Source organism: Gouania willdenowi, chromosome 15 (assembly GCF_900634775.1).
Source record: "Gouania willdenowi chromosome 15, fGouWil2.1, whole genome shotgun sequence".
NCBI classification, from domain to species: domain Eukaryota; kingdom Metazoa; phylum Chordata; class Actinopteri; order Blenniiformes; family Gobiesocidae; genus Gouania; species Gouania willdenowi.
Window position 1 is genome coordinate 6,544,174 of NC_041058.1, and position 24,163 is coordinate 6,568,336.

At 36.9% G+C, this 24,163-nt stretch overlaps 1 protein-coding gene across 1 annotated transcript in view; it reads left to right on the forward strand.

The window, feature by feature from the left end:
• nrg3a (neuregulin 3a) overlaps window positions 1–20,812 on the forward strand; it is a 442,303-nt gene extending 421,491 nt beyond the window's left edge. The window contains exons 7-9 of the mRNA XM_028469411.1: window positions 8,158–8,276; window positions 11,483–11,668; window positions 19,361–20,812. Coding sequence (XP_028325212.1) covers window positions 8,158–8,276; window positions 11,483–11,668; window positions 19,361–19,922 — 867 coding nt within the window. The 3' untranslated portion in view covers window positions 19,923–20,812. The remainder of the gene's footprint in view (window positions 1–8,157; window positions 8,277–11,482; window positions 11,669–19,360) is intronic.
• The last annotated feature ends 3,351 nt before the right edge of the window (window positions 20,813–24,163 follow it).

The following is a 24,163-nucleotide window of genomic DNA, read 5'->3' on the forward strand; positions in this document are numbered from 1 at the left end:
TATTCATCCTAATCTCCTTGTATTATTTAATACTTAATACAGGCAATTTACTTTCTTACAAAAAGGAAGTGGGTGTGGCTTATCGCTGGGCTAGGGATTCATTGGATTTTTCAATGTCTTAGGAAGATTTTGAGACCACTTTTGATGGAACAAATGGATTCAGTATGGCATCGTTTTAAAGGTTTAAAGGAGTGCTGGCTTGGTTATGTCGCCATTTTTTTTCAAAGTTTAACAAAATAATTGACTGTGTTTGCTGTGAAGGTTGTGTTTTAGAATTATTTATATGGGTAAAATGGAAGATTCTAAGCTTTTAACTGGTATAGGATACTTGTGATATGCTGCTGTATTTGAGAAGCATTTAATTCCTTAAGAGCGTAAATGAGTGAGAACATGCATTTTGACCTGTATTCGTTGACCTGTGGACATTAAGGGGTTAAATTAAACAACGCGTTGATGCAAATTTTTGTCATCAACATTCTATTTTTTTCTTTTGCCCCCCTCGGCAAGAATCTCAATTAACTCCGCCTATGCTTCACAGTGTGTGTGTGTGTTTTCTTTTTTTTTTTTGCACCAATATGCATAAAAACAGCTTCAACCATTTTCACATGTTTATTATACATAAAGGAGCAAATTTAATCTGCACATGTGACTCAAAGCTGTGATGGATGGGTTTTGTGTTTGAATCACATTCACAGTCAAGTGATTGCATACATTTAAAGGCTGCACGAGGGGCTTCTTCACCATCAAAACATTAATTTATACAACTTTGATAAATTACGAGGAGCCATCCCCACGTGCATCCATTTCTTTTTATTGAACACCTAGTTTGCATGGAGATAATTACAAATCCTCACGTGAACTTAATGACACAGCTGACAGAATGTTTGCGCAGTTTTTAATCACTAGGTTTGACTGTGGAATTGAAGCACTTGATTGGTCACTTGATTTAAGTCCTGAAGTTAATCTTACTTTTTTTTTATATTAGCATTTGTTAAATAGAATGGCTGGTTTGTATTATACATTTTTGTCCAGTCTAAATCAATACGCATATTATGTTCTCGTCAAGTCATAATTTCTCCTACGCATTTTCGGTCCAACGTTACTCTAAAGTTATAACACCATTTCAATCTGATGTTTTATCACTTAGTTATGTGTTTTCTAGTTCCTTGTATATTATGGGGTTATTCATAAGAAGACCAGAAACATTACATAGGATGGATTTTGATGTTGCACTGACCAGAAAATGAGAAATTGGATTGTCAGATTCAATCTTATAACTTCTGAAATACGCAGAATTGGTTTTAATGCCATGATTAAAGCTACATCCACCCAAAGTGGAATTTACAAGTTTTTGAAAAAAAATCCTACATCCACATTGATACATAAAGGAATCCTCCACTGTTTTTACAAAATTGGCAAAAAATCTTTTAAATGTACTTATTAGAAGGTCTATGCCTTACAAAATGCATTATTTTGCAACATATTATTTTTTATTGCATTTTAAAACTGGGACTACTTTACCATTTAACAGCCTGTGTTCTGCCATCTTATAATCATGTGGTCCCTTAAGAAAGCTCTTCTTCTCTGCTTCATTGTCTACTACGAACCCGCAGAGTAGGAACTATCACCCCCTGTGGTCACAGGTAAACAAAACACTGTTACATCAATATCTTTGACTTTTGCTGATTGTTCTAGAGCAACCGAACGCAGCACAAGTTAACATTTTGGCTGAAAAAGCTGCTAAATGAAATTAAAAGCAGACTGAACATTCACTCCAATAGAAAACAATGGGCTGTTTACAGTTAGTGGGGCGTGTGATGTCATGAATCACGTGATTTCAAGATGGCGGAACACAGGCTCTGAGGCTGCATCTGAATAGTCCCTCCTATCTCCTTTTCGATCCACTTTTCCATAACCCCGTGGATGACGTCACGGGGTTAAGGAAAGGTGTTAGGAGAGGAGTTAGGAAAACGTGATCACGTTTGTTTTGACGATCAGATGCACTTCCACTAGGTGACGTAATAATCCTACGACCGCGCCTCCTTTCCTCAGAAAATTTGAATGCTCTTTTATCATGGCCGCCATTTAAACATTTCCGGGGGTTAAAGAACAGTGGATAAGAAAGGAAGTAGGAGGGACTATTTGGACGCAGCCCGTGACTGTGATGTTGTCCCATTTTTAAAAGGCAATCAAATGATTATGGCGCAAAATAATGCGTTTTGTTAGGCATAGATCTTCTAAATACATTTCAAAGATTTTAGGTCAGTTTTCTAAAGACAATGGAGGATCCTTTAAAAATAATATTGGTAGCAATGTCTACTAAAGATGAGTAATAAGTTGATACTTCACTCGTGCCACCATGGGGAGACGTTGCAGTGCATGCCACTGTGTCAAGATGTTTTGTAAATTTGATGCAGTGGTGATCCAATGACGAGGACTTGTAAGAGATTTGGTAAAAACTAGCTGATCACCACCACTGTGAGTTCACAAATAAGAGCCATAGGGTGGTTTCACACCAGTTTAGTACCGGACTCGGTTCGAGTAGGCAGAGGACAACTGATGGTTTTATTTCCTTGGTTTGCATTCAGAGTGCGACTTCTGATCCGCTCCAAACAGCCTCTGGTGCAGTTATATGAGCTAAACACTTGATGGGGCTGTTACCGGAGTAGAGACTTCTCTAGGCAGAGAAACAGAAACCCAAAAAAGAGGTTCTGATCAATGGGTCAAAGTGAGCGCTTAATAGTGCACAGAAACTTCTGCTTTTTTCATTTGTTCTTCCACAACATTCATCAATGGAGCAGCAACACGTTGGCATGATTTTGGTGGGTTTAAAGCCATGTTTTGTGCGTATTGTGTGCAAGTGTGAATGCGTAGTGTACAGTGTACCTAATTGCTCTAGACTTTGCCTGTTTAATCTGCTTTAGACTTTGTTTACATGTTTTCACCGACCCAAACGAAGCGGACTATCCGAGCAAACAATCAGGGATGCCCAACACAGCACAACAATCTAAGCCTTCTGTCTCTTTTGGCTAGAAAAGCAGATGATTTATTATAAGCATTTGTCTTACTCTAATTCAGGTTGAACGGTAATGCTTATGTCTCTGTTTGGATTGAATGCTCTACTCATTATTATTCAAATGAGAAGCCCTAGTAAGAAAAATGTAGCATTTTTTCCTCTGAACACTGTGTGAGATTCTCCTTTTGGCTTCTTCAACTGTTAACTCAGCCTGTGGGTTTGGATGAGTGTTTACCGACTCTCGAGAATGTGTTGTTAAAGAAACCCAGACTTGATCTTCAGTGAATAAATCCCACTTTTTAAAACTATATTTATTTAGCCTTTTACGCCCCTACACGCAGTTCTTTGGGAACCCTGCATGCAAACGAATCTCATTTGTTTGTTTTTGTACCTGTGCACCCAGAATCCCATTGATTTCTGCCTGCAGGCGATCAATTACCAAATTTTGTGAGCGCGGAGAGTCTGGGATGGGGTCAGCATTGTGTTTTGTGAACATGTGTGCAGCCACAAGAAGACAACAAGGCTTTGGAAGACCAAACATGCATTGCTGTCTTAAAAAGATTGCACTTGTTGTAGTGTAGATTTTTGACAGCATGTGCAGACAAAAAAAAAAAAAAAAGGAAGACTAAACATCTTCCCGTCGCTCATAGATTCACATAGTAACACATGTTTAACTGCTAAAGTTATTATTATACAGAAAACTCTTAATGTGTATCACATGTGTCAAACTGAAGGCCCGGGGGGCCAAACCCGGCCCCTTAGAACAGTGGTTCTAAGACTTTTTTGTCTTAAGTACCCCCTTTCTCTTATTTCTGAATCCAAGTACCCCCTTTGTCTGACTACAACATTTTGCTTAGAAAACTATTCAAAAACAGCTATAGGGCATAATGATGGAATTAACAATTGATAACACACAGATAATTATTTTAGTTGAATTAATAATTTTCCTCTCTCTCTCAAGTAGTGCCATTGCGTACCCCTAGGGCTACACGTACCTCATGTGGGAAACACTGCATGAGAGCATGAAATTTAGCCCGCATGAGAAAGTAAAAATGATTGAAAAAACATGAACATTTTGTAAATTACAAACTAATTCAGTCGTAGCTATCTCAGGCCTTCCAAATACAAAAATTCGATTAGAATCCACAATATTTGCAGATCTCAGTTTTACAGTTCTTATATCACATGAATGCAGTCATATTTATTTTGAAATTGTTGAAATAACTACATTTTTCCAAAATCTGGCCAATTTTCCTCAAATTATTCCATGAAATTTCCCAAAATGCCCCAAATCAGGGAATGATAAATACTCACATATTTTGTAATTTACTGTATATATCATTTATACATGGAAGGTCAAACCAAAGCACATTAATGTTGAATTTCCTTATTTTCCCACCAAAAATCTGTGGCCCACTTAAGCTCAAACAGCTCCGTCTTTGGCCCCTGAACTAAAATGAGTTGGACACCCCTGATGCAGATTCTATATTGACTGATACACCTTATTTTCACCAGCTCTGCCTCATTTGGGCTGAAAACCACAATCAGAGACTTTACTGCTGCTGATTTGTTCGCTGCTTATCCATCCTGAGCTATTGATGAATCATGACATCATGCCTTTCTGAGCCCATCATTATGTGAGGGAATATTCCAGAATTATAGGGCAAGCCGATGTTTCTTCATTTAGAATTTACATCTATTGGGAATTCATCACTGGAGCCGATTTCTATGCATGACACAACGCAGGTGGACTCAGTCAATCACACACATATACAGTATATATACGTTCATGGCTACGTGTGTGTGGTTGTGTGCGTGTGTGTGCAATGCTCTAAAGCTCATATTGACAACAATATCTGTACAAATCATCCTCTACTTTCAGTGTACGGGAAAGAAATCTCACTGCCAGAGGCGAAGGGTGTATGCTGGTCCCTATCTCTGAGATTAAAACCTCCCCTGCAATGCACACACACACACACACACACTCTCTCTCTCTCTCTCACACACACACACACACACACACACACACACACACACACAAAGTGCATGAATATAAAGCATTTGATTCACCCTTATGGCACCACATAGATCCAGCTGTGGCAAGAAGTCACTGTCGAAGCGATGATTACTTTTGCCATTTGTATCTGCTCACGTTTATGGAGCTTAAAGAGTTGCTTTGCCTGCAGCTCTGCAGAAAAGCTTTAAGTTTATATTGATGACAACTATAAAAAGCTACCTAGTGTGCCCAACACCCACCACGCCATTTTCCCCAAGCCTCAATCAAACCAAACAGAAATATCCACATCAGTTTTAGAGTCATTTTTCTGTCTTTGAGGTGACAAACATGTTTTAATTTAACTTTTCCGTGTTCAGATTCAGGCCTAAAAATAACATTGTTTCCTATTAGTTATAATTACCTGAGGACAGTAATTATATTGCAGCCTGCCATCATTTTAATTTAGCAAACAGCCACCAAACAACAGCCATATCGCTCTATGAATAGAAAAAGTGAACAATATTAAAATGTCTGTATTAGGCTCTGTTACGCAGTGAGATAATTTTGAATTAAACTCTACATTTATTACACATTATGTGTTGTTTAAGGTAATGATATAATTTAACGCACATTACTTTATTCATAGCCTGAGGGTAATTTGTTCTGACTGTTCTGACTGTTCTGATTAAACAGCAAAGAAATACAATTACATTTTAGTTATATAGATTTAAAGTAACACACCACTTGACATGGCAGAATTAAAACAAGTTTTTCAAAAAGGAAAATCAACAGTTTTCTATCATTATTCAGGACTCAGAATCAGGAATAAAATAAAAGCCATCAGGCTCGGCATATTGGGGATAAGAGAATTAGACACAGAGATAGATACTGTCATATGTTCATATGCTTTTGTTTCTTCATTTATTTTATTTAAGGTATTTTAAAACAAATATTTATTTCACTTCAACACTGAAAATAAAAAAAAAACATCAATTAAAAGAAGCAGAACATCTGTCCCCTCCATTAAAAAAAAAGAAATGCATTACATTAAACAATGTATGATTAAGTTGAACTGGTGGTTATTTAGAAACATATTTGTTTTTTTTAATTAATTGATTGAAGTTATTTTTTAGGGTCTTTTAATTTTTAATGTATTCTTTGTAGAATATTCTTGTGTTTAAGGTTCAAATGAATGTACTGTAACCCATATGGTTAATAATAAATGGGTCAGTTTTTTCTCATACCTGCTGTTGCTGACTATTGTTCTCTGAGTAATATCACTTGATAAAGCGTTTCCTAACATTCCACAATACAGATTAAGTAATAAATGTATGCATGATCCATGCTGATATCATTATACATAGATATTGGTATCGGCCATTTCTCAAGGCAGAATTATTGTTAATCATATTGGTTAGTAATCGGGACACCCATAATTTTTAGATTTAACTGTATGGTAAGTAATCAGGGACACAAAGTTGAATCATAACTCAAGAAAAAGTGTTCAGGATCAGACCATATTTGGGATTTTGGAGTGAGTTAAAGACCTAAATGCTCAACAGACGTTATTGAATTGTATTTCTACTTATTGCTTTTTGTTCAAGTGCATATAGAAAGATGGCACACTAATGAAACTGTAGTTTTCTCTCTGTTCTTTCGGTCACTTTGTTTTTGTCAGTGTTGGATGGAGGTAGAACGGTTTGGACCAGCAGCTTATTTATAGAGACAGAGATTGGAAGGAAAGCTTTTAATTTCCTGAAATTTCAGTTGTCAAAGTGGGATAGTTTTCAGTGTGTTCTGGTTAATAACCAGCTCTCTCATTTTTCTCAACGCCCCTATGTAGTTCATTTGTCATTGATAGGAAAGAACATGAAAAATGACTATTGCAACAACACATCATCAGTAGGGTAAAACTAACAAAGACTGGGCAGTCACATGAGCACACCGATACTAATGAGGCCGTGTTCTGTAAAGAAACCGTCTAGGTAACAACCGTCTCAGTCAGACTTTGAACCAGGATTGTTATTAAAGAAAATACAAAGTGCTTTGCAGCAAGAATTCACATAAAATCAGAATGATACTATGTAGGAAATGTACTGTTTGGATACTGCTGAGAGAGATAGAGAGAAAACTGTCAGTTCCACAGGGATGTAACCAGTATAAGCTTTGAGTGGATGAAAAGACACTAACCCACAATCAACACAATGTATGCATTCCATATTTTTAAGTGGAAAGCCAAAAAAAACATTTGTAAAGCTCAAAATATTCAGTGATATCCTTGAGGAGTTCACACTATTCTATGAGCACTGAGTTAAAGGCTTCTGTGATGTATTGCACAATTATGCCTTTGCAGACAGAAAGAGGTAGAAGGATGAATATAGAGTCTGTATAGCACAATGGGGAAAAAAAAACTATTTAGATACCTGAAAACTGAAGGCCAGCAAAACAAAAAGAGAGAAAGGAAAGAGGCCAATGCAAATGAAGGCAGAGAGAGTTCTATAAGGCATAAAGTGAGATATCAAGCTCTAGTATTAAAGAGTCGCTAACATCAAACCACCTTTTTCTGCTGACTATATTGGCCTATAGTTGGACAAATCCCATGGATAAAGGGTAGGCTTTTTAAGGAGAGTGGTTAAGGAGAGCCTTTGGCACATAACCTGTTACTAAAGATGTGTCGATCCAGTTCACCATATTAGTGCTAATCAGTATGAAAAACATATTTAAACAGTGTAGTTGGGATTGGATCCAAAAGACAGGTTGTTGGTTTAAAAGCCCGAACTATGGAGGTTAGTTGGCAATCTGTGGCCAGTAGGTTGGATTGAGATAATTGTGAATAGAGAGCTACACTGAGTATTGAGTAGTTAGTTAGCATAGCAAACTTTGTTCTTTGGAGATTTTATAGTATAGACTGGACCAATTTCAGCCCAATGCACACCAGCCAAAACCTCTGGGTTTAGTTATTCTTTAAAGAAAAGATATCAAAACAAAAAATGCTCATTAGAAACTATAACACCAACTTATTTGCAAGATAATCAAGAACATGTTGATGACCAACAGTCAAAATCTAAGCTTGGAAAAACAATTTGTATTAAATTACAACAGCACAAACAATATCTTGTTGTCTCTTCCTCTTTTGTCTCCCCAGTACTTCAAACGAACCTCCCACCATCGCCATGGAAACGTTTGTGAGTCCAGTTTCACAAACTGCAGCATCGCTACCGCTGCACCCTCCAGCAGTTCCAGAGGCAGCGCGAAACAGCTCAGGTTTGACACACAGACACACACACACACGTGTGCAATGAGACATGATTCTTGCTGCAGGAAAGTAGAAGTAAATCAGATTACACCAACAATGGGCAACTTCACTGTCCATTCCTGTAATCAGCATGGACTCAGCGAAGAGAGAAATTAAATTATCTACATCAGAGTGCAGCAAAAGCTAATTGCAGATTTACGGAAGAATGATAGTAATTATAATTAAAGCTATAAACATGTTAATAGGCGTATCCATAACAGTCATGAGCACCGAAGAGATGGGACAGAGATAAAGTGGGAGGCACAGACGCGTAAATCTCACTAAGCTTTTTCTCGCACTGCTCAGCGGTGTGCTCGAGCTGCTCGGGCTAATGCATTACCAGCAAGACACATGAAAAGTGTTCAGTTCTGATAGAGTTGGAGCTCACATCGTGTTCACTGAACAGAACCAACTAGTCATCAATCAAAATGATTGATGCAATAGTCATTGTAAGATTGACTGATGTTGAAAATCGGGTACAGAATAAGACAAAAACAGGTCTGCTGGTCAATGTTTCCTCCCGTCTATATATACTTCTTCCTGTAGATATCAAGCAGGGTACACACAGGATGTTTTTGTCTCGATTTTCACCTCTACCGACCAAGGAATGTCTTGGAAGATTATTTTATAAGATTATCCTGTGATGGTGTTAATCTGAAAATCTGCTTTGAAACTTGTTCAATATTTATGACCAATACTCCTCAAGTCTGGTGAAAGCCGACAACTTCAGACTCATGACCTCGTGATTTGTGACGTGGAACTGGTTGTAGCCAATCAAGAAGCAAGCTGACTGAGAAACACGTAAAGCTACGTTCAAGACAACTCAGAACTCGGCCTTTACGAGTTTAGAATTCCGATCGACACGCAAGATTTCTGTTTTGGAAGGAGATCGTTGGTAGGACAGAGTGGTTCCGTGTGTGGTTTGCGATAAAGATGAAAAGGATACATAAAAATAAAAGATCTCTTTAGATTTTGAAAATCTTCATGTCTCTACCCAACATTAGTTAGTATGTTCGCATGTACATTACTGCCACCCATCAATGAATGAAAAGGAACCGCAAGCAACAGAATAATGATATGAGAAAAAAAATCAGATAGCAAAGTGTCTAACTCTACCTTTTACATAGGTCATATGTTCTTATCTAAGTTGGTGACAAGTCGATGTGAGAGAAACCGTGGAGAGGCCGATGTTTAAAGACTCACCTTGAAGTGAAGTCTTTTGAACTTCATGTTGTCAAAGAAGAAACCATCCCTTATCCCTTTACCTCTTTCATCAGAACCCAAGTTGAGTTATTTGCCTTTCAATAACACCTGTGGTTTCCCACCTGTTATTGCTGAACAACTCCTGCAGCAGCTGGAGGTTAATCGCCCTTTTTAAACTGGATCCAGGCTGCAGCTTGAAAGAGATTTTCCCAGAAACACCAGAAATCAGATCAGACAGCCTTTCAGCCATAAAGTCCAACAAACTAACCCTTTGGGCTCAAGCCTTGTTTGAACTTTTTCTTTTTCCTTTTCCCTCTCGCTGTGATCCCCTCGCTGTTGCAAAGAAACTAATCAGCAGCCAATAGGTGTTCATCATTATTCAGCCATGTGTGGCTAAGAAAGGTTGCAGTGTAGTGTACCAGTGCAAAATAGACAACAATGTTTGTATGAGTTTTTATAGCTACACTAAATACTGCAACGCTATCAAGCTTCTAGTTTTTCTAATTGTCTCATCATGTCATTAATGCATTATACCAACTTGTGTTTAGCAGAATCGTACAGTGCTATGACCCCCAAACACCGAGCTGCAGACCCTTTGGTGCCGGGCCGCAAAGAAACAAAACAAGACCAATCAGAGAGCACAAACCTTTGACAAGCACCAAATCTCTTCTTTTCCAGATGTTGGCAGTTATCTGGATCAGTGATCCTGATTATGGAACCATAATCATTCACACTTTAAAGACATTTTTATCCCCATTAACTCATTGACTGCCAAAGACGTCTAAAGAAGTCAATTGTGTTTTTCGGCTGGGGTTGCTAGAAGACAGTGTGACGAAGCTCTCCCGTGAATATATATATTGTACAATGATTTAGTGACTGGTGAGATGTAGGTGGCAGCAGCGCACCTTTGGATAAGAGATCACCCGTGAAGGGCAGAGCCCAGAGGGAGAGGAAAGGAGTTTACCAGACAGAAAATGGCACTATGAGAGTTGATGCTAAAGTTTCCAGCAGCTCACAGCACCGTACACTTGACCAAAGCATGTGTGGAACTAAGTGGACTATTGAGCGTGTCACGATGGTGAGAAAAAACAATCAAAAAATGGGGCAAGCGGTGACACTTCGCATGTCCGGGAGAAGGAGGAAGTGGTGTGTGGGGAGAATGACGGGGGGAGAGACTTGGAGGAATGCGAAAATACAGTAAGAAATCCATTAAATTCTGACCCAGATAGAAAATTTATAATTATTTTGCCATCAAAAGCTCGGTCTCAGTGTTGTTTTTGTAGTTTTAAAGAAGGAAACCAATGTTGAGGTGACACTAAAGCCAAAAAAAAAATTGCTTCAAAGTCACTGACAGAAAAAGGCTTTTTGTCACAAACTGGCGATTTGTGTGAAACTTGCCTTTATTCAACTGCCGATTACGGAAGAATGAAACCAGCTAGAAACAAAAATATAATATTTCAGAAAATGGTTTCAGAGTTCAGATTGTCATAGTACAAAATATTCTGTGGGTCTTGAAAAATCAGTGAAAATCATCTAAAACGCCTGGTAATATGGGGCTGGCTGCTCTGAAAATGGCTGGCAGTGAATGAGTTAACATACAGTAGGTCCAAATTTATGGGCACGCCCATTTTTTTGAAAAATCACGATTAAATGGGAAATCCAAATACGATCAGGATGAAACTCAGGGCTGTATTTGAGAGACCAATCAGACATAATTGAGTCCAATTTCATAAAGATTCATCAAATTTGACAAAATAATGATGGGGTTTTTGGGGTTTTTTGACAGTGAATATGTATTCATTCAAAGCAACCTTTTGTTGGTTTGTTAATTTCTGCCTCTTTTATGTTTCAATGATGATCATTTGGGATAATTAGAATTCCCAAGGCCACACTCACTTTTGGGAAACATCCTTTATCTGATGAAAATGTCAACATGTACTGAAAAAATGTTTTTCTATTCTGCCTCTCACAGGAAGAGTTCTTTATCTCAAAGCCCAGATCAGAGAATAAGGGCATCCCATTGGTCGGCTTCACGACGAACCCCGCCCATACCGAGAGGGAGGCTAAACCCCGTTGGAGGATCCAAGTTTTCAGGCCCCGCCTACCAGCACCTTCAGGAAGTGGACGCGACTGAAAAGGACACAGAACCGCAAAAAGGGTGAGATTTGTTGAAACAAACACATTTATAGGGAAAAATACAAGCCAAGCAATGATTAGCAACAGGTTAAAAACGTGACAAACGGCTATCAATAGGACGCCATTACCTTCATATCTGCCAGGCCACTTCTGTTGCTCATAATGTCACTGAGCGCGAAAAACAATCAGAGACCTGCGAGAGTGGGCTCTTTTTATGCAATTCGCTTTTGTTTCCATGGCGATCGCAAAGCATTTTCAACCCAATCTGCTGCATCATGGCTGCTTTTATGTTAAACATCTGTCATTTGTTGCATTCACCATGTGAGGTCAAGATCCTCTCACTAACCCACCTACAGTCAGTCCCCTGCAGGAGAAAGTAGATACATCCACCTCAGTCTTTCCAGCTATTTCACCTGGATGGTGTCATCTCATCTATGGGGGGCCACAGGCGTACCACGGAACATTTTGGTGTGGTTCCTAATGTGAATATGCAAATTCACTTCAAAATACACAAAATGACTGAAAACATGACAACAAAAACAAACAAAATGAGACAAAGAAATATTACAGAATGACAACAAAAATACACAAAATGACATAAAAACACTAAAGTATGACAAAAAAGCAAAAATGATTCCAAAAACACACATAATGACAAAAAAAAAAATGGGAGAAAAGTATACAAAATTACTATAGAACCACAAAACCTACAAATGACTCCATAAACACAAATGGACAACAAAAAACAAATTAACTTACAAAAAATTACATCCTAAATAAGAGACAATATACAGATATCGGCAACAGAAATACACAAAATGAGATTAAAATATAAAAATTACAACAAACACAAGAAAACAACAAAATACAAGACAACAAAAATACAAAATGACTCCAAGAACACACAAAAAATACTCCAAAAACACTAATGACAACAAAAACTTGTAAAATGAGAAAAAAAAGAATACAAAATGACTCCAAAAACACAAAATAACAACAAAAAACAAAAGTACATTAAAAAAAATATCCTAAATAAGAATAAATATACATGATAGCAACCGTAATACACGAAATAAGTGTAAAATATACAAAATAAAAACAAAAACAGACAATATGAATCCAAAAATACATACTGTACAACTCTTCGTTATTTGTTCAAGCTGCAAAAGAATCTTGAGTCTTGCATTAAAGATGTGTTTATCACATCAGTTTCTTACTGTAGTGGACAGTAATTGTTTAAATCTCAGTTAAGTTCAAGCGACGGCCTTTGGGTTTGTGTCAAAGACGTATCTTTAAGATTTACTCATTGTTCTGGTTTTACCCAAACGTCTGTCTTTAAAGGTGTTTCTTTTTGTTTGTTGTATCCTCCAAGCACCAAATCATTTAAATACAAGCCAATAACTGCCAAAGCTGTGTTGTGTTGTGATGTGTGTGTGTGTGTGTGTGCGTGTAACCTCCTTTACACCAACAATGCCTTTGTTTTCCAATCTGCTGAGCACAGATAAAAACAAGGTCATAGTCTTCATGGTCATCAGTGCGATGGCAGCGATTCAAAGGATTTGTTCCCTCCTGGCGCTCGTGGCTTTTAAGGACAAGTTAAAGGCAGCTCGTCTCCATCTTTTTTCCAAATCAGTGTTTTCCTCATGCTCTGCTGTATTTACAGGCCTTGGAATGAATGGGTTTGTGTGTAACTGCCGCTACTTTGAACTCCAACACGCCACTAAAGGTTCTGCATAGCAGCAGATGGACCACGACAAGACAATGGCATCGCTCTCTCTCATTGGACGCTAGCCTTTGTTGCCATGGAGACTTTTAACCAAGGCTGAGTAAAAGATGGAGAGATGAGCAGTTTTAAATATATTCTGTTTTGTTTTCCTTTTAGGTTCCATTGTTTTCTCTTATGTGCACACCAGGGTTGGGGTCAATTACAATTTTCATTCATGATTACATTTTCAATTGCCCATGTTCAATTACAATTCAATTACGATTACAGTGGCCAGCATTTTTTCCAATTACAATTAAATTACAATTATTGTTTTTATCCTCAGTCAATTACAATTACGTTCTCAATTACTAAAGTTTGATTACAATTCATGATCCTGAATTTAATAACCTCATAAAAGTTAACCTTCCTCTTGTGTTAGCGTTCTGTTAGCATCTCTTATGCTAACAGGTCCTAAATCAGCTGTAAAATACATTAAAAACAATTATCTATCATCTAATTTCTTTCCTATCTATTGGCTACCTTGTTAGGCGCCCTAATCAATGAAAAAATATATGTTTTAATATTTTTGATGTGTGCGTCTGAGCCTTTTTTGTGTTAGTATACCCCTCAATTATTTTTTTTGTAAAATTGTAAAATGTGGGAAAGTTTGATATGAAACATATTTATTAATTATTAACTATACATGTGTAGAACTGTAACATGGTTCCCCAGTTTTGGGTTAAATTACAATTGACGATTTGTATTGAATTTTCATGGCAATTACAATTACAAAGTCACTTATCTACACTTATGTACAATTTATTAATGATTACGACAGCAGTGTATTTTTTAATTACAATTATAATTATGCCATAATTGTAATTAAATACAATACAATTATGATTGATCCCAACCCTGGTCAAAAATCTGTTCCTGTTGTAATCGTATTTGAAATGTTCAGATAATTTACTTTGTAATTGTAATTGTGGATATTCAATCACAATTGTCAATCATAATTTGATTAAACGCAGTTCTATGGCTTACACATATGTAGTTAACAATTATTAATTAGTATTACCTGCCAGTGAATCTTCACTGAACAATAGTAACAATAGTGTGAACGCAAACTACTGCAATCATCGCAACGCTATATGAATAACAGGTCGTAAGATTGTAAATTAAATTTAGTAATTGAGAATGTAATTGTAATTGACTTCCAGGGAAAAAAATATAATTGTAATTTATTTGTGATTGGAAACGTAATTGTAATTGAAAAGTGTGATTGACCCCGTCGCTGGTGCACACCTGCATCGTACGCGTCTGCTGCAGTGAATTTCACCAATGTCACCAGGTCACAGCGTCAAATTACGCCGGGACTTTGCTTATCAGCATGCAGATGGGCTGTATTAAGGAGAAATTATCTGTGGGCCAATGGATTAATGAAAATGACTGCTAACACTTGTACATGTAATGAGCTCCCATAAAAGATAAAGCCCGGTCACTTATCTCACCTCAGCTCGCACACAATCTCCCAGTAATACCCCTTGAGCAGCTCCGGCGTCGCTCCGGGGTCTATATTTGAACTGTGCTTCATAGATTTTTGCAGTCTGATTGTGTTCCAACACATCAAAAGAGAGATTTGTCTGTGAATGTTATCTGGGGAATTAGCACCCCTCGCATCATCCTCTCTTATCAGCTCGTCGGATCCCCTCTGTGGGCCCGCAAATCTCAGCCGTGGATTCCTCTTTTTATTTTTTTCCAACAAAGAGGTTTTCATGTCTCGTGTTGGAAAAGAACTGCAGAGATAAAACAACAACTTCTGAAAGTGAAACCCCCCTCCACCCCCCACGCACCCCCGATGGTGTTTTTGTGGCACCTCATTGAAGAGATAAGTTAGTGAAAGTGAGGATTTTTGGCATCACACAAAGACGTCGCTTTAGAAGAACAATGAGGTCCTGCAGTTGCTTTCAGACTACTTTCAGATATTGATAACACTCATTGGCTTCATGTTTTATAAAGCAGATTATTTATATTCAATTTGAGCTTCTAATGTGCAAAAACAGACGACAAATTGACTCCAAAAACACAATATGACTCACAACACACATAACGATAGAAAAATAAACAAAACAAAAACAAAAAACACACAAAATGAAAGCAAAAAATGCACAAAATAGTCATTACATTACATTACATGACAACAAAAACACACAAACTATCAATAGAAACACACAAAGCCTTTGTCATTTTTCTAATTAACAACAAATTGTAATTTTTAAAAGGAACTCAGTCGTTTAATTCACAGACTAGCTACCTTAACAGATGCAGGCCGCATGCTACATGCTAACGGTTGGTTTATTTGACAACAAAATATTGTTACTGTTTTTGAGTTTGATCTTATTTAGTGCCTTTCAAAGCAGAATCTAACACATTTCCTTTTAAAAAAGCAAAGAAAAAATTACAACTTCAGCAATTTCCAAACACCACAACCCAAGAAAGCGACATGCTAACATGCTAGTTAGGCAGATACTTGATAACTTTAGTGATTTTCTATATGAAGGTGACTTTATCTAACACCTTGAGGAATACAAAGGCAAATTAATGTTTTTCAATTGTAATATTTTTTATAATTAATTCACCACAAACACTACAACTCAAGGTGCAAAAATATTAATGCTAGCATCGCTAGCACCCAATAAGCAGCTGAATGTGACGTAGCTTTAGGTTTCTGGATATTAGTATGACTCAGATTTATTTGCATTTGCTATTAAAGGCAAAAATATTAGCATTTTGGCTCATTGATGGTTTTCCACATTGAACACTGTTTTAGGACTTTGAGAGTTATCACCAAATAAACTAAGCTAACGTTTGGAAGGCTAGTTGCACAAAATCACAAAAACTCAAAAATACAACAAAGACATAAAATGACTCCCAAAACATACATAATGACAGCTAGAGCGTACAAAATTGGAGAAAAATATACAAAATGACAACAAAAACACACACAAATGACTCCAAAGACAAAAAACACACAAAACAACAAAATAAAAGACAACGAAAACCTGAAATGATTCCAAAAACCTATATAATTACAGCTAAAGCTTACAAAATAAGAGAAAAATAATACAAAATGACAACAAAAACGCACAAAACAACAAAAATATAAGACGACACAAACTAAAAATGTGTGGGGGGGGGGGTTTTCTCGTGCTGCTTGACCCGACTTTCAAACTCATGCATTTCAATTAGAAGTTATTTTGTGCAATTACATTTTAAAACATTGTATTTAGGATTAGGGTTAGGGTTTCCAATTCTTTCAAAGCAGCACGACACAAATTTGTGCCACGAAGTATGAAAATAAATTGTTTCCTGCAGCACAAAAAATATGAGAAAATTGTGTTCCCACACACAAAAATTGACATCACTGTGCTGTATATCTAATGTTAAATGGTAAGTGTAAATAAATTTTTTTATGACAAATTTATTTCAGTTTTCCTCATTATTTCTGCCTTGTTCAGACTAACATTATCCCAAAAGGGTCGTTAGAAATGTTCGTATGCGAGAGGTAAAAGTGCTGCAGATGAGCTGATGTATCAAGATGGCGCTCGTGCACAAACACGCTTTTCTTTTCTTTTTTCCCTTAAATGTCACACGGTGTGTGAAATTGATGAAAGGCTTAACCAACCTGCATCTTCAGCACTATTTCTCAGGCCCATATTCAAAGGCACCAGCCTGGGAATCCAATTTGCAGCCAGCACTCGTGGAGCTGATAATTACAGCCTCTAAAGTAGGAAGCAGCACAACATTTTATTTTATTTTTTTTTTTCCAAGAAATATACCAACATCTATGGATTGTGTTTTAAACCCGCAGTGAAATTTTACAGTTTTATTGCTTTGCTTTACTGCCTGTAGACACAGGCTCTTCCCAGCTATAAAGCAGTGTCTGAGTGCTTATTGTTAACTCACCCAAATGACCAATAATCAGCCACAATAATGGATCCGTACTGTTTAACAGTGTTTGTTCCTTTAAATCCTGTTCATCCCTGAATTGTCAGTTTGGCGTCGGGAAATTTGGTCACAACCGAGTCGTTTAAATAACCCAAAGCTGCTAAAACAAGAAGGATTTATTGCCCTGAGTATTTGCTACTTTATTTTTTTCTGCTTTTTGGCTTGACTCTTGCTCCAGTGTTCATTTCGATGATGAAAAATTTACGTCATAGTTTTTTGTAGACGACGTTTTTTTACGTGACGAAAACGAGACAATGGCTGAAATAAAAAGAACACACGTGAACAAAAACAATATCAAAATCTAAAGATACTTTTGTTAGCGAATAAGATAAATTGATTAATAAAAATAACGAATAAAGACAAAACTATACTTTTCACACATTATTGTTTACAGCACATGTTAAATGAAAGAAAAAAAGGATAAAAACTGTGTGGATAGAAAATGCAAAAACTCTCTAGTCGACTATATCTGTAAGATATTTAGTTGACTATTTAGTCAACTAAAATTAGACTATACCTGAAATAATCTTGATTATCAACTTTTGACTTAAACACATTTAGTCAAGACTGACTAGAACTAGATTGAAATTTGCTTTTGAAAGTAACAGTTTCTTGCAAGATTTGAGATTAGTAATGGTGATTTCCATCCGTAGTCCAAATTTGACCACAGGAGTCCATTTTTACCTCAATAGTGCCAACAGAAACCAGAACAAAGAAATAATCAATGGTAAACAAGCAAAAGGAAGTTGAGTGTAAAATTCAAACTAACAAAGAACTTTTCACCAGTGGGTGATCCTGGATTTAAGGTATGAACGCACTGACTTTGTGAAACTGAAAGTGAAAATTAACATCCAAGACGTGTTTCTCTCCAAGTCGTCCTTGACTTAAGCTCACCACCGTCTCCGACTTAAAAATGTGCTCCTCAGCACATAAAGTTATTGAACTCAATACAACTTGGTTACATAAAGGAAGTGTGGAGCGTCATATGAAGAGCTGTTCTTTGGTTAGACTGTGGCTGTGTTCAAAATTGCATACAAACGTATGACACATACTAAGTCTGATGTCAAAATTAGTATGTAGTGCGGTCACTTTGAATAGTATGGAAAGACTGAGAAATACCTAGATGTATACTATATCGGGACTTTTTTAAGTATTCACGGTTGGCACACTAGTCATACTCAACCGCCCCATGATGCATTGCAAGCGGAATGTAAAATGGTTCTTGGACCAGCTTCAAACTAAAAATCAAACATCCGTATTTTTCAACCTTGGGGTCGGGACCCCATGTGGTGTCGCCTGGAGGTTAAATGGGGTAGCATGAAATTTCAAAAAAATGAAAACTTTTTTTTTTTTTTTTTAAATTAAAACAACGCACTCTTAAACAACTGTATGTCTATACTTTTACTTTGTGAAAAATAAATCTAGTTAAACTAAAATGCAGTATCTGAGCTCAAACATGATGTAGAAGTAATTCTAGATGAAAAACTTTTCACCGTAAATTTTTGATATCAAAATGGGGTCACGATCCAAAAAAAATGTTGGGAACCACTGCATTAAATACTGTTTCTTTACACTTATTTACAATGTGAGATTCTTTAAAATGTGTGTTACTACTTGTTTGTTCCATCCATGCTCTATAGTTGTTTTTAAATAGTGTACTTGGATTCAGAAATAAGAGGAAGGTGATTCTTGAGCCAAAAAAGTTAAAGAACCACTGTTCTACTTGGTCACTTTCTCACTTAAAATGTTTTCAGAACTTTCAAAGATGGAGAATCAACAGATATTTAGCCTCAGTGTGCTTCAGGTTTTTGTCGTTGGTTTGAAATACATCTTGTGGAAACTTGGAAGTATACTTCAGTGGGGATGGTCATCATCCTAATCATAGTATTATCGTAGACAGTATATACTCATTGAGTTTGAAGTGCATAGTACGGAGTGGGATGTTGTCTTTCTTCATGTCTTTTTTCTTTCTGTTTTGTTTTTCCTGTTCGTCGTGTCTAGATTTGGGATCCAAGGCGACGACCATTGTGAAGACTGCAGACAAGATGCCTTTGTACATATGCAAACACCTGTTACCATGGAGACATCCTTGCCATTGCCTTGGGGCGGCGGTGTGGAGGTGCGCTCCCACCAGCCCGGCCACGCTGCACCGGCCACTCGCAGCCTGAGGAGACCCGGGTGGCGTCAGGGCAAGTCTCTACCTCCCCCGGTTCACTCCTGCTCCATCCCCATCATCCCCTCCGTCCTGTGTCACCATGACAGCGAGGCATCGTGTATGCAAACCACTCTCGCATCGGCAACCATGGCGATGTCAGCCAAGGCGGCACACACCATCGGACAGGATAAGGGGTCTTTGCTCCCGGATGAAGAGCATCTCCGTGTTTTAGCTAAAAGTCAGCATGAGGAAGGCTCGCCCGTCGCTCCTGTGGAGGCCAGGGAAACTGTTTGCTTCCTGAACCTGAACGGGGGAAGTGGCAGCATGCTGGGCTGCAGTGGCCCCACGCAGACCCAGCTGCTCAGCCCCAGCCTAGCACACAGAGACCTGGTCCTGTGCAACCAGTGAACACACACAGGATGTGGGACTCTGGCTTGGGTTGACTGACTCTGGTGCTCTGAGAATAAAAACCACCAAACAAACGAAAGAAAGAAAAAAAAGAAAATCATGGAAAATCTTCATGACAATGTACGGATCAAACAAACACTTTCTGAGTTCGACTGACAGCGTGGAACAAGAGAAAAAGAGTATTTACATGCATTTATTTACAACAACCACAACAAGAGAAACACTCCTCCTTAGACGAAAAAGAAACCAAATAGTCTGTCGAATCCATGGTGTTTTTAACTGTAAAAAGAATATATAAATATACAAAATATATATAAATATAAATATATGGATTTCAAAGAGTGACCAAGTGCAAAGTGGAAGAACACAAGAATGATGTAACTCTTTTTCTGGTTTCTTTTCTGTTCTTTTTTCCTCACCCTGTTTAGTATTACCTTACCTGTCAAATCCATGTACCCTTCGGTTATTCCGTTTTAATACCTAATCAAAATAATAAATAAGCGGTGTGGTTATTTTGTTTTACTGACTTAAAACCAAAATAGAAATACAGAAAAATCAAAAACCAGAAAAGCTGCGTTTTTCTGTTTCGAAATTAAATCTTCTGTTTGTGTGATATTTGCATACTTAAGGAGAAACTAGGACGAGAGCTTCATGTTTTAATCTCACCACACAGAGCGGACCCACAGACTGACTTTTACTCCTGGATAAAATAGGAGCTACGCATAAGTCACCTCACTGATGAACTGGTTAATTGAAACAATATTAATTCAAACTTGCACATGATATGTGATTAAAGGAACCAGAGGTTGTGCAATGAATCTACTGGTGCTCCTTGTTTCTTGTGATCAACTTCCGTGTGTGTTGACGGCTGCTTAGGGGCTCACGGTATTATAACGTGCAAGATATATATATATATTTTTACTGCTCTCAAAGAAGCTGTATTTGTTTTTGCAAAAAAGTTCTAACATCTATTCCTCACTGTAGCCAGTCACCAGTTTATTTGGATGTTATTTTCACCGTAACACTGTTCGGTAAAGTTGGCCGAAATTCACAGATTCCGACTTACAGCATCAATAAGTCGGTTTTAACAAAACGTCATCGACACACATCAGTGTGAGGTAGAAAAAATGAATCAGTCGCAGAGTGAAAAGTCTGAGTAAAAGTAAACGTCTGTCTATGTGTCCCCCCCCCCCCCCCCCCCCTCTGTGTGGTGAGCTTAAAACATGAAGCTCTCGTTCATTGTTTCCTCTTAAATTTCCAAATATCACACAAACAGAACATTTCATTTTGAAACAGAAAAACGCTGTTTCTGGTTTTTTTCATTTTCATGTATTTCTGTTTTTAGTTTTAAATCAGTAAAACAAAATAACCACACTGTTTATTTGTTTTTATCATTTGGGTTTGAAACGGAATAACCAAAGAAGGTTATAGGGATTCTGTCAGATATGGATTCAGGGTTTTTCTCTCACAGGTCTGACTAACTGCATCGGGGGGAGGTGGGGGGGGGGTGGAGCCACAACCGCCTAGTCACCCCCCGCCTTTAGAGAAATTGTCACCCAGCCACGAATCATTAAAACCCACAACACGAAACATGGAATCTGCTCAGACGTTTGTGCCAAAGCACAAAATGAAGATGCCACTTGTTTGACTTTGTTTTCGATTCAGAAATGCACCAGAAGAAACCAGCTTGGATAATCTTGTTTCATTGTTTTCAAAGATTTATTTTCACACCACAGGAACTGACTTGTGCATTATTATAATTTGGCTCAATTTAGAGAACGGACAAAGGATTCTCTTAGACACTGCAGGAGCTGAAACCTTTATTTTGACACTTTTTTTGGTTACTAATGTGAGCAACGCTACTAGCTGGAGGCTGAATGGATGGGACAACCATGTGGTTTTGGTATTAAAACAAAAAATAAATGTCTCTATGTTGTATCCTTTGAATTGGACGCTTTTGAATCTCTGTATGAAGTTACAGCCAAATGTTTCTGGTGTCAAAAAGTAAAAAAATATGGATATGATTGCAGTTCTGGTAACGTTTTTTTATTCAAATTCAATATATTTCAGTCACTGTTCCACGGATGTTAAAAATTAACAGGTAAGTCGTCCAAAATGATCAAGTTTTATAGTGTTAACTTTAATATTCATCATCTATTCCTCCGTGTCTGTAGGGGGCAGTAGAGAAAGCAAAGCAAATTGTTTGGTGTGCTGCAGCAGTGGTCCCCAACCTTTTGAACCACTATCATACTGGACAAAGTTGACGTAGACCAAGGTGGGTGTGTGTTGTTGCTCTCTGGCTATTATTCAAAATAAAATACCTGAAAATAAAATAAAATACATTTAAATTTTAAAATAAATATAAATATTTATTGGGTGCCAGATGGGCTCACAAAAAAGTTAGGAAACGGTTGTAATTATTGTGACGCAACATGAAAGACTAAAGGCTAAAGGGGAATGTCTAGAAGACTAAGGTTGATTTTGATTTTATTGGATTGATTTATTTATTCATTTATTTATTTCAATCATGTAAATGACAACCTAAAAACTATGGAAGCCCGTTTCCGCCACTAAAAAAAAAAAAAAAAAATCACCAAGGAAAGTCATAATTATGGGAAACAAAGTCATAATTATGAGAAAGAAAGTCATAATTATGAGAAAGAAAGTCATAATTATGAGTTAGTAAAGTCATAATTATGAGATAGAAAGTCATAATTATGAGATACTTAAACACATTCACAGCAGCTTGTTCATGTGGTGAGCTGACACTGAGAGATGGCTGATAAGACTATCAAAGACTACTTTAGGCGGGGCTTTACAAATGATGAAATACTTTGTTTGCTTGCAAATTCACATAAATATGCTGAGTAAACGCAACCTTGAAAAGATACTAAGCAAATAGAGGCTCTGGTGTTAAAAGAATAAAACTGATGTGGCTGAAGTAGCTCAGTTTATTGAACAACAAATGGAGATTTCTGGTCAGTGCCATGGGTACAGATGGATGTACCAAAAATGTTTCCATCTCATGATTATGACTTTACTAACTCATAATTATGACTGTTTCTCATAATTATGACTTTACTAACTCATAATTATGACTTTGCTAACTCATAATTATGACTGTTTCTCATAATTATGACTTTACTAACTCATAATTATGACTTTCTTTCTCATAATTATGACTTTACTAACTCATAATTATGACTTTCTAACTCATAATTATGACTTTCTTTCTCATAATTATGACTTTACTAACTCATAATTATGACTTTCCTTGGTGATTTTTTTTTTTTTTTAGTGGCGGAAACGGGCTTCCATAAAAAACACTTTGAAATAAAATAAAGAAATAACAAAACAGTATATTGTATTTTAAACACAAACAGGCTACAAAATGAACACTAATAGTAAGTTACTAGAGGGCGAAGTACAGTAATAAATTATATATATATATAATATATAATTTAAAAAAAGCATGCAGTTTTGTGTATAAATGTCTATTTTTAGATATTTATGTTGTACACCAAATATACATTAACATTTTCATTAAAAATTATTTTAAAAAGTGCCTCAATTTTTCAAGTTTCATGAGAAACACCCTTAAATAAATAAGAGATGATCCCCTAATATACTCTCATTTATGTTTCAAATTTTAGGCTTTGACCTTTAATTATTATTATTATAAGAAAACAGTTTTGAAATCTTAATATTTGGGCACCAGACGGGCTCGCTGGAAGCAGTTGTAATTATTAAAAATCTAGGGCAAATTATAGAAAATTAAGGTTACGTGCTTTTAAACAGCAATTACTAATAGTTAATAATATTTACCAGAGGGTGAAGTACACATTATTTTTCTTTATTTCTATTATACTGTTTCTAAAACAAATGATGCAGTTTTGTGTGTAAATGTCTTTTTTTTTTTAGAGATGTTTGTGGTGTACACCAAATATACATTAACGTTTTTCATTGAAAATGATTGAAAGTGCATTATTTAAGTTTCATGAGAATCACCCTTAAAAAAGAGATGAGCTCCTATACGCTCATTTATATTGTTTCAAATGTCAGGCATTTAATTATTATTGCTAAGGTGTTGCCAGATTGGTTCTGCTGCCTGAGGCTAGTTTGTAACATCTTTCCCTATAGCTAAAACAAAATTATCCATTAGTCGGCATTTTGATAGTGGTGATTTTCCAACTCTGAGTGACTGCTTTTAAATGGATGCTGGTTTTCTGACATGTGTTCTA